Below are 16,683 nucleotides of genomic sequence, written 5' to 3'. Positions count from 1 at the left end.
TACTCTCCTGGTGATGGGAAGTGTGACTATTGAAATGGAGAAATCAAACACATAAATGAAAATTTATAGATAAAGAAAAACTGAAACCCAAATGGTCCAAACCCCTACCATAAGCACAGATAACTTTAAAAGAAACCGGTGCACTAATCTGTAAGAATATTCACAATGAAAAATACACACAACAAAAAGTTAATGGCTTAAAGTCCACTCCTACAAAAGCAAGTGTATAAAAATAAATAAAAACATTTGATGAAATTACTCAAAGTAAAAAAATATACGATTTCAGTTCGTAAAATGTGCATAAAAAGATGTGCATCAAAAATGTCCACTTGGCGAACCCTTAGCCCTTGTACACACGGTCGAAGATTCCAACGGAATGCGTCCTATCGGACCATTTTGTCGGATGTTCCGACTGTGTGTGGTCTCCATCGGACTGTTTCCATCGGAATATCCGATGGACCAACTTGCCGTTAAAATTTTCCGACAAAATTCTCCGATTGGACATACTCCGATCATGTGTAGCCTACTCCGACGGACAAAGTGCCACGCATGCTCAGATCAAATTCCTAGCCCAAAGCTATTGGCTACTAGCCTGAACGTAGTCCCATTGTAACAAAATAACGTCATCACGTTATGTACAATCGGATTTTCCGACAACTTTGTCCGACTGTGTGTATGCAACAGTTTCGGACAAAATCCGTCGGACAAAATCCAACGGATTTGGTTGTCAGAATGTCCGACCGTGTGTACAAGAGCTTATACAAAAGGGAACTAAGTGAACCAAGTATGTGAAAACTTCTGTGCTCTTCAAGGGAATTGGGTGGAAGAATATAAGGGAACTTCAGTACTCTTCAAAACACAAAGACTTTAATATCCCATCACCACATAGATTCACTTCTTACCAGATAGCAGTAGTTTCAAGCCTTGGATAATAATCCCACCATGCTCCAACAGACTGGGCTGTAAAAACGAACCAAATTCCAGATAACAGCGGCATCAGACACTGGACAATGATCTCATCAGGCTTCAAATCCTTAAGCTGTAAAAGCGGACCCGGTTTTTCAATGAATGCAGGAATCGCGGTATCTTTGGAAAAGCCGATATCGAATCTGGCAGCTCAAGGATAAATCCCAGAGCATAAGGGAAAGAGAGGATAGCCTCAGTGCAATACACCAGTGCACAAACAAGGTCCATAAAGACACGGATGAGCAAGTTTGCGTTGGAGGAACTTGACTGCTCTGCACAGAGTCCAGAGCTCAAACTGATAGAACACCTTTGGAATCAATTAGAGCAGAGACTGCGAGCCAGGCCTTCTCATCCACATCGGTGCCTAATCTCATGAATATGCTTCTGGAAGAATGGTCAAACATTCCCATAGATACACTCCTAAACCTTGTGGACAGCCTTCCCAGAAGAGTTGATGTTGTTATAGCTGCAAAGGGTGGGCCAACTCAATATTGAACCCTACTAAAACTGGGATGCCATTAAAGTTTGTGTGTAAAGTCAGGTGTCTCAATACCTTTGACAATATAGTGTAGTTGAGCCACAGAGGGAACTAGGTTGGTGTTTGTTTAAGCTGACCATACACTAATAGATTCATAAGAACATGCAAAATGTCTCCGTACAGTCAACAACTTGACAAATGTCTTTCTAAAGTACTTCAAAATTTCTGTTGCTTTTAACAGTCAATTTTGAAATGAATGAATATTTGATCAAGAAAATTTTCCATTCTGCTGCTTCTAATTTTTTCGGGACTACAATCTAAAACGAACATTAATTAGACCCAACTAACTAAAATCCAATTAATGTTCTGAAAACACACATTTTGAACAAAATTCGACGAACGCATTGCCAGCTTTAGACATCTAATGACTATCTCTTTCTCTGGCTGTTTTAAAAGGAAGACCTAAAGACCTAAAATGACCGATGGCACATATTGCCTAAAAGCAAACAATGGCGGTGCCGTACAAATTTGACACAATCGCCGTTTTATAGCCACCTTGGGCTAGCCATTGCCTGTTCAAATCTTGGCCAGCACCTCATGGTTGCAAGAAAATACATTTGCACCATCTATGCCTATGGCCTGCCTTAGGCCTATGACAAACCGGGGATTTTGTTGCTGAGATTTGTAGTAGGTACAGAATCTATATCTTTGCATTTTTTCTATGTAAAAAATGCATTGCAGTCAACAATAGGTCTATGGCCCAGAAATTCCAAGCGATCAATCAGCATCATTTAGAACTTTTGACACAATTGCCATAACTCATATTCACCAAAGCAGCTGTTGATGATCGATCGGGGCTCAACCACAATTTATAGCTGCCTAGACAATCATTGTAGTTGGCTACAGAAGCAACTTTAAAGCCAACTACAAATTACCATAGAAAACAAACAGAGGTTTGTAGCTGCTGAAAACATCTACTGCAAAGTTGCTGATGTGAAATGGCCCTTAGGCAAAGACCTACTGTGGCTAATAATACATGTGGCTTGATCCCTGTGCTAGCACATGGCGGCATTGTACAGCATGGACTCCTGCCAGTGGTAGGTTATAAGAGAGCCTAGAATCCAATTAATTTTGTACTGGCTGACTGATCTCATAGATTTTCTGCTATTCTCTACACCTGCATGTGGTTAAGAAATGATAGGAATGTTCAGAATGTTTTGAGGCTGATATTATTTGCAGTGTCACCACACGTATTGCATAGCTTCTTTTGCAGAACAATATATGTTTCTTTTGTTGCAAAAAATACAAAATTACCTTTTCTACTATTTGGAACATGTTCTTTGGTAGGTTTTGCAAAGCCACCATTATTACAGAACTAAAAATCTCATAACTGCCATCATTTCACATTCTGTTATATTCTATATCATCCCATTATATCCAGAACAATCGATTCTTAGGGAAGGTTTTTCTTCTGTTGGTATCGGACACGTTTGGCTGTCTGAAAGGAATTCTATAGGCTGTCTTTGTACAACAAAAGAAACATTTATATGGTCTGTGAACCATCTCAATGAAATCCTGGATAATGTTTTCATTCTAAGGGCTAGATTTAGCAAACTTTGAATGGCTGCTAATAGCATGTAAAAAATTATATATATATATATATATATATATATATATAATATATTAAAAAATACATACACTATATCAGTGATGGCAAACCTTGGCATCCCAGATGTTTTGGAACTACATTTCCCATGATGCTCCACTACACTGCAGAGTGCATGAGCATCATAGGAAATGTAGTTCCAAAACATCTGGGGTGCCAAGGTTCGCCATCACTGCACTATATTGTCAAAAAGTATTGGGCCAGGCTTTACACCATGGGTCTCAACTTGGCGGTCCACCAGCTGTTGCAAAACTACAAGTCCCATTATGCCTCTGCTTGTGGGAGTCATGCTTGTAACTGTCAGCCTTGTAATGCCTCCTGGAACTTGTAGTTTTGCAACAGCTGAAGGGCCACCAGTTTGAGACCCCTGGTTTACATGCACATGTACTTTAATGGCACCCCAGTCTTAGTCCATTGTTTTCAATATTGACTTGGCCCACCCATTGCAGCGATAACGGCTTTAACTCTTCTGGGAAGGCTGTCCACAAGGTTTAGGAGTGCGTCTACGGGAATGTTTGATCAGTCTTCCAGAAGCGCATTTGTGAGGTCAGACACTGATGTTGGGCAAGAAGGCCTGGCTCACAATTTCTGCTCTAATTCATCCCAAAGGTGTTCTGTCAAGTTCCTCGACCCCAAACTCACTCACCCATGTCTTTATGGATCTTGCTTTGTGCACTGGTGCACAGTCTTGTTGGAACAGGAAGGGTCCATCCCAAAACTGTTCCTGCAAAATTGGGAGCATGGAATTGTCCAAAATGTCTTGGTATGCCACCACCTAAGAGTTCCCTTCACTGGAACTAAGGGGCCAAGCCCAACCCCTGAAAAACAGCCCCACCTCATAATTCCCCCCCCCCCCCCCCGCCCTTCCACCAAAGGATTTGGAAAGGTGGCCTAATACTTTTGACAGTATAGTGTGAACGAGCGAGTTTGGGGTGGAGTAACTTCACTGGCCCGTACAGAGTCCTGACCTCAACCCGATAGAACACCTTTGGAATGAATTTGAGCGGAGACTGCAAGCAAGTCCTTCTGGTCCAACAGTGCCCGACCTCACAATTGTGCTTCTGGAAGAATGGTCAAACATTTCCATAAACACTCTGATGCCCTGTACACACGACCGGTTTTCCCGTCGGAATAAACTCTGAAGGTTTTTCCGAAAAAGGAATTCCTCTGAAACTGTCTTGCGTACACACGATCACACCAAAGTCCGACCATCAAGAACGCGGTGACGTACGGCGGACTAGAAAAAGGTTCAATAGCCAGTAGTCAATAGCTTCCGTCTCGTACTTCAGAGCATGCGTAGTTTTTGGTCCGTCGGACCAGCATATAGACCAGCGGTTTTCCTGATAGGAATTGGTTCCGTCGGAAATATTTGGAACATGTTCTATTTCTAGGTCCATCAGAATTTTTGAAAAAAAAAGTCAGATGAGGCTAGTGCTGAAACAACTAATCGATTATGAAATTAATCGATTACTATTTTCATAATCTATTAATCGGCCAGTAACATAACGACATTAAAAAAAATAAAAATAAAACTAAAATGAGCCCTTTATAGTAGAGCAAATAATCACTACTGTAAATATTACTTTCACAGTTCTACAGTAAAAAGATGAACCCCTTACAGTAGTGATTATCTGCTTTTTTTCTGTTATAAAGGGCTAATTTTAGTTTTTTTAACCCCCATTATGTTACTAAACGTCTTAGACCTGGTTCACATCTATGAGTTTATTGGTGCTTTTTACAGAAATGCACTACAGTTCATTTACATGGTTTCCTATGGGACACGTTCACATCTGAAAGAGTCAGGGACTTTTAACGCAAAATGGTGCTTTATTGGTTCAATATATTTCAATGGAGAAGCCGCAGAAAAGCATGTAATGCATTTTTGCAGCAATTTGTGTTTTTTAATCTGCCCAACAACAAATGCAAATTGCAGTAAAATCACGTGCACAAAAATCAAAACGCATGGCAAAATGCACTGCAGAAACAGATCAAAAGAAAAACTGCATAGGTGTGTACCGAGCTTTATGCTGGCCACACAGATCAATTTTTAGATGAGAATATTCAGACGAAAAATCTTTGTACATTCGCTGAATGAAAGAATTTTGTTTATAATTTTCACTTTTTTTAACATTCTGTTTTTAAAATGAATGTAATTTCTGAACGAAAACCACATACGCTGTCTGAAAATTCCTTTGACTAAGAAGTTTTCTATTTCAAAATTTTCCTGTCGCTGTGGTTGAAAATAAATGTCAATTTGACCCACTTTTTTAAAAAATTTTTTTTTGAAGGTTGTTGGAATCAGACAGGAATTAGTATTATACATCTACACAGAACCTTAAATTAAATCGATTAATCGAAACAATAATCGGCCAACTTATCGATTATGCAGCCCTAGATGAGGCATACACACGATCGGAATATACAATGAAATGCTTTCGTCTGTCGGACATTCCGCTCGTGTGCACATGGCATTAAACCTTGTGGACGGCCTTCCCAGAAGAGTTGAAGCTGTTATAGCTGCAATGGGTTGGACAACTCAAAATTGAACCCTACGGACTAAGACTGGGATGCCATTAAAGTTTGTGTGTAAAGGCAGGTGTCCCAATACTTTTGGTAATATAGTGTACGTATGTCCATATTAAAATGTTATATATATATATATATATATATATATATATATATATATATATATATATATATATATATATATATATATATAATATTAGTTCTGGTCTAGCATTATGTCTAGATTAACTATCTTTAGTCTGTAGCTAGTTTGCCAGTCAACTGTTATAAATCTAGCCTAATTGGTAATCATATGTTTCTTTCCTAAGACTTTCTAGGGAAATGGAATGTTACTTTTGAATCAGAAATTTCTCATCCCCCCAATTACAATTCAATAATACACCAGAACTCTTAGTGCACCACTAACTCGGACAAAATTCAATCTATGGGTGTTCTGTCGACACCACTTAACTCGTCAAAAGTCGGTTTTTCAATCAACTTTTTTTTGAAGGAATCTGGTGTACAATTGTTGGCTGAACCGTGATCACATCCAATCTGATGCAGACACTGTTTGGATATTCAGACAGCCTCAGGTGTGAACGGTCAGAATACAATATAGCCAGCAGGGGGGGGGATTCCACCTCCTACATTGTTTAGTGTGGGAGGCGGAATCTAGTAGGCTGAATGAGAGAAATCCATATGTACATGGCTAGCTTTAGGGCTAAGACCCCTTTCGCACTGGAGACGTTTTTGAGGCGCTTTAGCGCTAAAAATAGTGCTTGAAAAAAGCCTCATCTGCAATCCCAGTGTGAAAGCCGAGTGCTTTCACACTGGGGCGCTGCGCTGGCCGGACGTCAAAAAAAGTCCTGCAAGCAGCTTCTTTTATTGAGATTATTTTATTATTTTATTATGAGCAGTGTATACACACCATATAGCCACCGTAGCGCCTGCAAAGCACCTCGGTGGCGGCACTTTGTGGGTGCTTTTAACCCTTTACTTGGCGGCCGCTAGCAGGGGTTAAAAGCCCCCAAAAAGTGCCGCAAAATTTACGGTAAAGCGCTGTTAGTTTTAGCGACACATCGGGCGCTGGCAGTGTGAAAGGGCTCTAAGCTACATGGGTGATTTTAATCTCTTGCCACTAAGAGATTGAACCACTTGCTGGTGGTCACCAGAATAGGCTAGAGCCACACAGGAGATTTTTAATTTCATTAGCTCAGTCCTGCTACTACAATTGCTAGTGATTTATCAATAGATGGAGAAATTACTGCTAAAGAAATGGAACGTATGGCACCTTATAGAGGATACCAAACAATCTTGCATGATTGCAACAGTCATATGCAGTCACTACAAGATGCTACTGCTAGTGATTTGATGCAGTGGGGAGAATAGTGTCCCATCGTTGGTGTCAGTGGGAGGAATAGTGTCCCATCGTTGGTGTCAGTGGGAGGAATAGTGTCCCATCGTTGGTGTCAGTGGGAGGAATAGTGTCCCATCGTTGGTGTCAGTGGGAGGAATAGTGTCCCATCGTTGGTGTCAGTGGGAGAAATAGTGCCCCATCATTGGTGTCAGTGGGAGGAATAGTGCCCCATCATTGGTGTCAGTGGGAGGAATAGTGCCCCATCATTGGTGTCAGTGGGAGGAATAGGGTCCCATCATTGGTATCAGTGGGAGGAATAGTGCCCCATCATTGGTATCAGTGGGAGGAATAGTGTCCCATCATTGGTATCAGTGGGAGGAATAGTGCCCACGTATTGGTGTCAGTGGGAGGAATAGTGCCCAATTATTGGTGTCAGTGGGAGGAATAGTGCCCCATTATTGGTGTGAGTGAGAATTGTGCCCCACTGTTGGTTTCAGTGGAAGGAATGGTGCTTCATCATTATTGTCAGTGGGGGGAATAGTGCCCCATATCAGTGAGAGGAATAGTGCCATAAGGGCCACTGGTATAGTCCATAAATTGCCCTGGCATGCATGTTGATACCTGTGGGGCCAGCAGGAAAGAGCACCTGGCATGTCTAGAGGGAAACATTCGCCTTTAGATAAAATGGTCCAAACCTGCTGTTCACCATTTCCCTTGATGACAGTTAGCTGGGGAAGTCTGGTGTCTGATGTCCCTGGTGATCATCCAATCCTGTAGAAGTCGGATAAATTGCTTTCCATGTTTATACTGTGTGAAAGAGTCAGAAGTAACAATTTCCATTTTCCTGGATGGTCCATTAAATATATAATTTTTTTTCTATCTTTAGTATGAGAGTTAATATACAAGTTGCTGATTTTGGTCATTTTATTTTTATTTTTATTGTGGTATCTTTTACACATGAAAACCCTAGCAAACCATAAAAATGTCCTATGGAAGAAAACAAATTAGATATACAAATAGGCTTAAAATGTCAATTCACTATTGCCGTCACAGTTGTTAAGCAGTAATGTAGTCTGCACTGCCCTCCAGTGGAAATATGGACAGGAAGTCAAATGTTGATAGGGAAATGTCTCCGTCCCGACTCATCGAGATGAAAACTTTATTAGCTTAAATATCTGCACACAAATTTGTGCACTGGACAGTAAATACCACAACTCCTGAATCACAATTAGATTCTGGATCTGAGTGTTTCTCAGTATATTTTGTATTTAACTTGTGCTTTGGGCTCATTTTATGTTAAAACAAACTGAATTTTACTGCAATTAAAAGATAAATCCAAAACAAATTTTGAGACCTTAAAAAAGAGGGCTACTTTGCCCTAAACTCCTATGACACGTCCTAAAACATCTAAAGCTCAGGCATTCACTGTTCGAGTTTTGGCCGGTTCCCGATGAACTACCCAAAATCCGATCAGAGGGTGGCCCCGCTGTCTCCCTCCCACCTTCCATCCCTTATGCCTCGTACACACTACTAAAAGTAGCTCAGGTCTGAGCCGCTGTGCTAGCAATCCGATGTTTGTGAATGAAGCCTCCAGCCTGAATGTTATAAGTAAGACTTGATTCACACTAATGTGTTTTTTGATGCATTTTGCAGAAAAGCAGGGAATTTTTTTAACATGAAGTCCTATTGAACACGCCCACATCATTACATTTTTGTGCCTCTGCGTTTTTGGAAAGGGTCTTGTTAAAGGAGGCTTCCACATTCCGATAAGTCCCCCACCCGCAGACCCCGACAACCACCAGGCAAGGGTTGCAGAGGAGGCCCTTGTCCCCATCAAAGCACCCACCTCACCATGTTGAGGGCATGCGGCCTGGCATGGTTCAGGAGAAGGTGGCCCACTCGTTCGTCCCTTAACTGACCTGCCGGGCTGCATGCTTGGATAAGGGTCTGGTATGGATTTTGGGGGGGACCCCACGCCATTTTTTTTTTATTTTTTTTTTTTTTTACATTTTGGCGTTGGGTGGGGGCCCCCTCTGAGTCCATACTAGACCCAAGGGCCTGGCATGGACCTGGGGGGGGGACCCCATGCTGTTTTTATTTTTTTTCACAATTTTCTTTTAGCCGGCAATTCTTTCTCCTTTTTATTTTTATTATTATTTTCTTTCTTTTTTTTTTTACATTCAGCTGTCAGCTGGGAAGCCCGCTGACAGCTGATGACTCATCAGTTGTTAGGACAGCAGGCAGCAGGTTTCCCGGCCTCCTCCTTAGCAACCACCTATATACAGTGTAAAAAAGAAAAAAGAAAATCAAGGTAAAAAACACGTATCCAAAACCGCGGCAAGCACCGCAAAAAGCATTGCAGAAACACTTGAAGGCAACATGCATAGATGTGAATCGAGCCTTAGGGTTTAAACCCTTTTCCATTTGGATAGCAATTTTATTTTTCTTACAAGCAACTTGTATGTTGGCTCTCTCGATGTAAACAGTTCCTGTCTTTCCCACTGGTGGCTAGGAGAGGATTGATCTTTTAACTTTCTCTCTTTAAAACCAATTCATTGTAAGCATCAAGACGGAGGCAGCAGGGTTCAGATTATTTGTCTACATCTGAGGAGGAGTATGGCTCTAATCACAGCACCCCTAAACACAAACGATCCCATACTTCAACAGCCACTCAGACCCCCAAGGCCACCACCATCATGTCTCACAGTCAAAGGCACAACCGGCTTCAGGATGATGATGACGACGACCAGGAGGTGTACAGCAACTTCATGGCACAGTCTGCAGAAATCGCAGAAATAGCCAGGTGAGTGCTTAAAGCCACAGTAACCTCTTTGCTTCTTTATGTCTGTATATTTCTGTAGCAGGGGGATGTGTGTGTTGGGTGGAGTATTGTATTATTTTTATTAGGATTATATTATTTGTACCACCTCACATGCAAGTACCTGAAAAGGTTTGTAAAGGGACCTACGCTATATGGCCAACAGTTTGTGAACACCTGACCATCGCACCTCTATAAGCTTTTTGGACACTCTATTCCAAAACCACTGCTTACACACACATTGGACACTTTTTTATCAATAGTTATACGTTGGCACAATGGCACTGCTGGGCAATTGGGCGTACAGGTACGTCCCCTTTAAATCGCGGCATTGTGGGCATGCCCCGTGTACTCCCTGACAGTGCCCGCAAACTCTATGTCCACCGGGGGGCCCGCAATCGCGTCACAGAGTGGCAGAACGGGGATATGCCTATGTAAACGAGGCTTGCGTACGACCTAGTGACATGACAGAGATCTACTTCTCCCTGTCATCCGGAGCAGTGATCACTGTCATGTGAGTGGAAGTCCATCCCTTCCACAGTTAGAATCACTCCCTAGGACACACTTAATCCCTTGATCACCTCCTAGTGTTTAACCCCTTCTATTGTAATGTAATTTACACAGTGATAAGTGCATTTTTATAGCACTGATCGCTGTATAAATGCCAATGGTCCCAAAATAGTGGCAAAAGTGTCCGATTGGGCCGCTATAATGTTGCAGTCACAATAAAAATCGCAGATCCCTGCCATTACTAATAAATTATAATAAAAATGCCAGAAATCTATCTCCTATTTTGTAGACATTATAACTTTTGCGCAAACCAATCAATATACTCTTGTTGCAATTACTAAAAATATGTAGAATACAAAACTGAGAATTTTTTTTTCTATATTTTTGGGGATATTTATTATAGCGAAAAGTAAAAAATATTGCTTTTTTTAAAAAATTGTCGCTCTTTTATTGTTTATAGCGCAAAAAATAAATCAAATGGCACCAAAAGAAAGCTCTATTTGTGGGGGAAAAAAAGGATGTCAATTTTGTTTGGATGCACGACCGCGCAATTGTCAGTTAAAGTGACAGAGTGCGGTGTCGCAAAAAGTGCTGTGGTCAGGAAGGGGGTAAATTCTGGTAAAAAGTGGTTAAAAGGAAGTTACAAACATAGACGCCAATGGCGGAAATAAAGAGACACAGGACATCAAAGATAACAAAGGGTAAAGGTGAGAGCGTGCTCACAAAGGAGAACATGCAAAGTATGTATGCTGCTTGACAGTAGGCCACTAACATGGCATTGAGAGATACATGTCAATATAACAAGGACTTGCAGGGAACCAGGAAATTGCAGCACAAAAATCACAAAATTCAATGTTTTTTTCTATGTTGTATCCTATTTATGTACGAATCATTACAAGATAAGAAAAATGGAAATGGAGTCCCATTTAGGTTTTTGTACTACTTGCATTTAAAAATAAAGTAGAACAATAGGCAGAACCTTTTGAATAGATATCCTTTTGAATAGAGTAAGGCAGGGTTATAACCCTGTTGGTTTATTTTTTTTTGCCATCTGTGCCCTGTTTGGGAGATTTACCTTCACTTCCTGTCCCATGACCAAAACAGGAAGTGAGAAGAAATCTCTGAAAATTAAAGGAATGCCTTTAGGACTCCCAGGCCATTATAACTAACGTCCCCATTGGAAGATTTACCCTCTGTTACTTTTCTGGAGACAACCCAAAATGTGCCATTTTTTCTTTTATATCCACGTTAAATTCTAATGGTAAACAGGGCAACTAGAGAGGGTGAATCTCCATAATGGGGACACAGACTGCAATAAAAATGGACATGTGTTCTAATCCCTCTCCACTCTCCTAAACTAAAGAAAACATTTTGCCTTTAGTTATACATTAACCACAGGAAGCTTTACCCCCCTCCATGACCAGGCCATTTTTTTTGTTATATGACACTGCATTGCTTTAACTGACAATTGCTCGGTCATGGGATGCTGTACCCAAATAAAATTGATGTACTTTTTTTCGCTACAAATAGAGCTTTCTTTTGGTAGTATTTGATCACCTCTGCATTATTTTTTTGTGCTATAAACAAAAAAAGACCCACAATTTTAGAAAATAAAAAACAATATTTTTTACTTTCTGCTATAAAACAAATCCAAAAAAAAATTTTTTAATCAACTTTCTTCATAAATTTAGACCAATATGTATTCTGCTACATATATTTGGTAAAAAAAAAAATCCCAATAAGCGTATATTGATTGGTTTGCACAAAGGTTATTGCATCTACGAACTATGGGATATTTTTATTTATTACATTTTTTTCTACTAGTAATGGCGGCGATCGGTGACTTATATCGGGACTGCAATATTTCAGCAGACTTTCGGACACTGACACTTTTCGGGGACCAGTGACACTAATGCAGTGATCAGCGCTAAATGTACTGTACTAATGACACTGGCTGGGAAGGGGTTAATCTCCCTGGCGGTATGATTATGTCAGATTTTTGCGTCTCAAAGTGGTACAATTATTTTGCATAGAAATTTGGCGTTTTATACTGTAGGCCTGTAATTCTTAGCAATAACACACTTAAATCTGTCCAAACAAGAGTCTAGTAGACATCCCGGGTATGACGAAGTTTGAAACACAAAATTATAATATAATAAATATAAATAATTATAAAAAATAATATAATAATAATAAAATTAATTTCTCCACAATTCACTATCGCTCAATTCTGCAAGTGTTCTAATTTACTATCACTGTTCTCTAGGGACACTTTTGGTTGCTATGGACAATCTCCAGTTTCCAGGCAGAAAGAACAGTATATATCATATAAAACTGCTTGCAGGGCACTGGACAAAGCACTAGGGACAAAAGGGATGTGAAATAATGTCATACAGTAATGTAATCTGTGAGATTACAGTGTACTGGATGTTACGATTTTTCACTTTTTTTAATTTGCCGCCGGGCTCCGCCCCCGTGCGGCGTGAAGATTACAGGGAACGGATCGCGGCACAGAGAGGCATCGGGCAGAGGACAGAGCTCACAGACACAGCGGCGGGACATCACAGGATTCTGTAAAGTAAGTATACAGCACCAGGATCTTGCAATGCAATCCTGAGTGTGGCTTGGGGTTACCGCTAATGGTGCTGGAATTTAACCCCGAGCCACACAGGAAAACTGCCCAGGGAGGTTAACATCAGGGGCGATCAAAGTTTACTGTGTGTCTAGCCAGTGTTTTATTACAGTGTGGGGGTGCTTTTACTAGGGGAAGACATGGATGCTTTGCAGAGGCAGAGGATCCATGCCTTCCCTCCTGTCAGAACGGCAATCTGCCTTGTTTACATAGGCAGACCAGCATTCTGCCTCTCTGCTGGATCATCGGCGGGTGCCGGCAGACATTGAGTCTGCAGTACCTGCCGCTGGGCACACGCTGTTTGTGTGAGCGAGCTGTTGGCAGCGGGCATGCGCTCCCCTTGCTCCTAGGAGCCAGAACACGTGTGTATATGTATGTATGTGTGTGTGTGTGTGTGTGTGTGTGTGTGTTTTTATATGTATATACATGATCCGCTGCACAGGTGCCATCCTGTAGCAGTAAAATCGCTATGGGGCAGACGTCAACTGGTTAACTTCTTTTTCTTTCTTAATTGTTTCCTTGGTTTTTTCCATATATTTCTGGAGTTCAAATTTAAATTAGTATAACTGCAATCTTATGAAAGGTTTAAATTGCCCAACTATTTTGTTTTATTTGTTCTATCTGAGCCAGGCACTAGTTACTGCCAACGTCCTGACCCTCCAGTCTCTTCCCCATCCTTTGAGTATGTTGTGTGCGCAGTCCCATGGCTGACATGGAAGCAAGTGCAAGAGTTTAGGTGACTTTGGACCCCTTACAGTGTGATAAAATATCAGGATCAGCTAAATAAACCTATAGAAATAAACCTTTTATAAGTAAGACTGCACAGTTCTAGTAATCTAAGACTGAATATGTAGAATCCTGACCCACCTCCCTGGGGTTCATTTTACGAAGGGCAAATAGGCTGTTGGCTTTGCAAGGAAAGTTGCATTTTGCAAGAGAATTGGCCCTAGAGCTTAGTAAATGTGGTAAAGTTGCCCTTTGCAAAGAACACCCAATCATATGTAAGGAATACAAAACAGCCTCATCTCATTCTATAAGCAAACTGCAACTTCCTTTGTAAAGTAAACAGCTTGTTTGCCTTTAGTAAATTGGTCCTTTTAGTAAATCAATCCTTTTAGCACCATGTGTAAAAATCGCAGGAAGCAACCAGCTTGAAAAGATGTGGCAAATAAAGTATGTATACCAACAAAAAGAACAGATCCTGACATTCACTTCCCCTGTATAATACAGAAATGATTGACAAGACACCGGAACACAGCTCTGCTTACTGCATGTAGATAATGCTACTACTAATGTACTGCAGAAATCTTCTGCATTGACTTCACTAGCGTTGGATCATGTTGTCTTATTGTGGGCAAAACTATGACAGCTAAGATCAGAGCATGTAGCAATTACGATCTGGAGCAAAGTAAGAGGCCTTGCGTTGTACAAAGAATGGTTCAGGGGGGTAATTGAAACTTGGATCCATTTGCGATCAAAGGCATAAATGAGCAAAGAATGTTTGTGAGATAATGAAGGTTGTAATAGTCAATCAGTAATAAATCCTTTGAATGATGGTCTGATATATTTCGTAGGTTGAGTCAAACCCTGGTAAAAGATGTAGCCAGCTTAGCTAAAGAGATACATGAAGTAGCTGGAGATGGGGATTCTCAGAGCTCCTCTGGGACAGGACACAGTACCTCTTTAAGCTCCGTGCCAAATACACCGGCCTCCATCATATCTGCGAGGGAAGAGGTAAGATTCCATTTTATAATAAAACAAAAAGCTGCCTTTAACTTTCTATGTATTAGAAAAACACCAGTAGATGTAGTTACTGAACCTAACTGTGAACTAGTAAGAAGATCCTTTGCAATGCAAAGTTTTACATGAAGAAATGTCACCATGTGGCCTCAACCTATGGTTGCATGTTGAACACTAAATTACTTTTTACCATTCTTTACCAGGTGATATTTCACAGACTTAGCTACTTGTTTGAAATTTTTTTTTATTGCAGGCATAAACATTTAATAAAGTTGAATAGTAGATTGTGGCTAACACAATGTTGAAATACATACAAGGAAATTGTCTTGTTGCTCAAGAATTCGTAATGCTGTTCAGCTAGTTGAGTGATTTAGACAGTTCTACCCAACAGAGCCAGTAACTTGATTGTCTTTGTTAGGAATTGAATCTGTACTTAATGTGAGCCCTTAATGTTAGTATCAGCACATATCCTCAGTTATATTCTACATTCTGTTTTTGGGGGACCCTAAACCTGCACAGCAGCTAGGTGGTAAGCACTGCTGCTTAAGGGCACTAGGGTCATTGGTTCGAATCGCAACCTGCCTGCCTTGGCGTTTGCTTGTTCTCCCTTTTTGCCTGCGTGGGCTTCCTCCCACACTTCAAAGACATGCTGGTAGGTTAATTGGCTCCTGTCTAAATTAACCCTAGTATATGAGTTGGGGACCTTGCATTATAAGTTCCTTGATGAAAGGGACTGTACAATGATAAGTAACTGTAATAAATAAATACAGATATAAAGATAGAAGTCGGTGCTTGGTCCCCACTGGTCAATGCGGCCACCTATTACTTTAAACCAGTGGTCCCCAAACTGGGGCACAGGGGGCCAGATGCAGCCCATTGCTTGCCTTTATTCAGTCTGTGGGGCAGTGTTCCTCTCACTGATACAGAACACCATTCCAACTACTGACTGATGGGGCACTTTTTCTCCTGCTGATACCAATGATGGGGCATTGTTCTTTCCTACTGACAACAATGATGGACCACTATTCCTTCCTCTGATGCCAATGATGGGACACTATTCCTCCCACTGATGCCAATGATGGGACACTATTCCTCTCACTGATGCCAATGATGGGACACTATTCCTCCCACTGATGCCAATGATGGGACACTATTCCTTCCACTGATGCCAATGATGGGACACTATTCCTGCCAATGATGGGACACTATTCCTGCCAATGATGGGACACTATTCCTCCCACTGATGGGACACTATTCCTCCCACTGATGCCAATGATGGGACACTATTCCTCCCACTGATGCCAATGATGGGACACTATTCCTCCCACTGATGCCAATGATGGGACACTATTCCTCCCACTGATGCCAATGATGGGACACTATTCCTCCCACTGATGCCAATGATGGGATACTATTCCTCCCACTGATGCCAATGATGGGATACTATTCCTCCCACTGATGCCAATGATGGGATACTATTCCTCCCACTGATGCCAATGATGGGATACTATTCCTCCCACTGATGCCAATGATGGGACACTATTCCTCCCACTGATGCCAATGATGGGACACTATTCCTCCCACTGATGCCAATGATGGGACACTATTCCTCCCACTGATGCCAATGATGGGACACTATTCCTCCCACTGATGCCAATGATGGGGCACTATTCCTTCCAATGATGGGGCACTGCCCCCCCCACTCATACCAATGATGGGGCACTATTCCTTCCAATGATGGGGCACTATTCCTCCCACTGACACCAATGATGGGGCACTATTCCTCCCACTGATACTGTTGACGGTGAGGTATTCCTCTCACTGATACCAATGATAGGGCACTATTCCTCTCACTCCCACCAATGACGGGGCAGTATTCCTCTCACTGATACCAATGATGGGGTACTATTCCTCTCATTGATACCAACAATGTTTGGAAAATTTGGAGAACCCTGCTTTAAACCAATAGAAAGCTGCAAGAATTGGGAGGCGGCAGGACTCCTGGGGCACT

General features: G+C 41.3%; 1 protein-coding gene across 4 annotated transcripts in view; it reads left to right on the top strand.

Annotated features, from left to right (window-relative positions):
• Positions 1-16,683, top strand: part of CEP170B (centrosomal protein 170B) — a 160,564-nt gene that overhangs the window by 111,676 nt on the left and 32,205 nt on the right. For 3 of the 4 annotated variants that reach the window (XM_077464499.1, XM_077464497.1, XM_077464496.1), the window contains exons 13-14: positions 9,535-9,775; positions 14,507-14,666. In XM_077464499.1, the coding sequence (XP_077320625.1) occupies positions 9,535-9,775; positions 14,507-14,666 (401 nt within the window). The remainder of the gene's footprint in view (positions 1-9,534; positions 9,776-14,506; positions 14,667-16,683) is intronic. The other variant, XM_077464498.1, reaches the window with a different exon arrangement.

Source organism: Lithobates pipiens, unplaced genomic scaffold, assembly GCF_037356315.1.
Source record: "Lithobates pipiens isolate NorthernLeopardFrog02 unplaced genomic scaffold, aLitPip1_a1.2 Scaffold_30, whole genome shotgun sequence".
Taxonomy (NCBI): Eukaryota; Metazoa; Chordata; class Amphibia; order Anura; family Ranidae; genus Lithobates; species Lithobates pipiens.
This window is presented reverse-complemented; position numbering and strand designations above follow the sequence as displayed.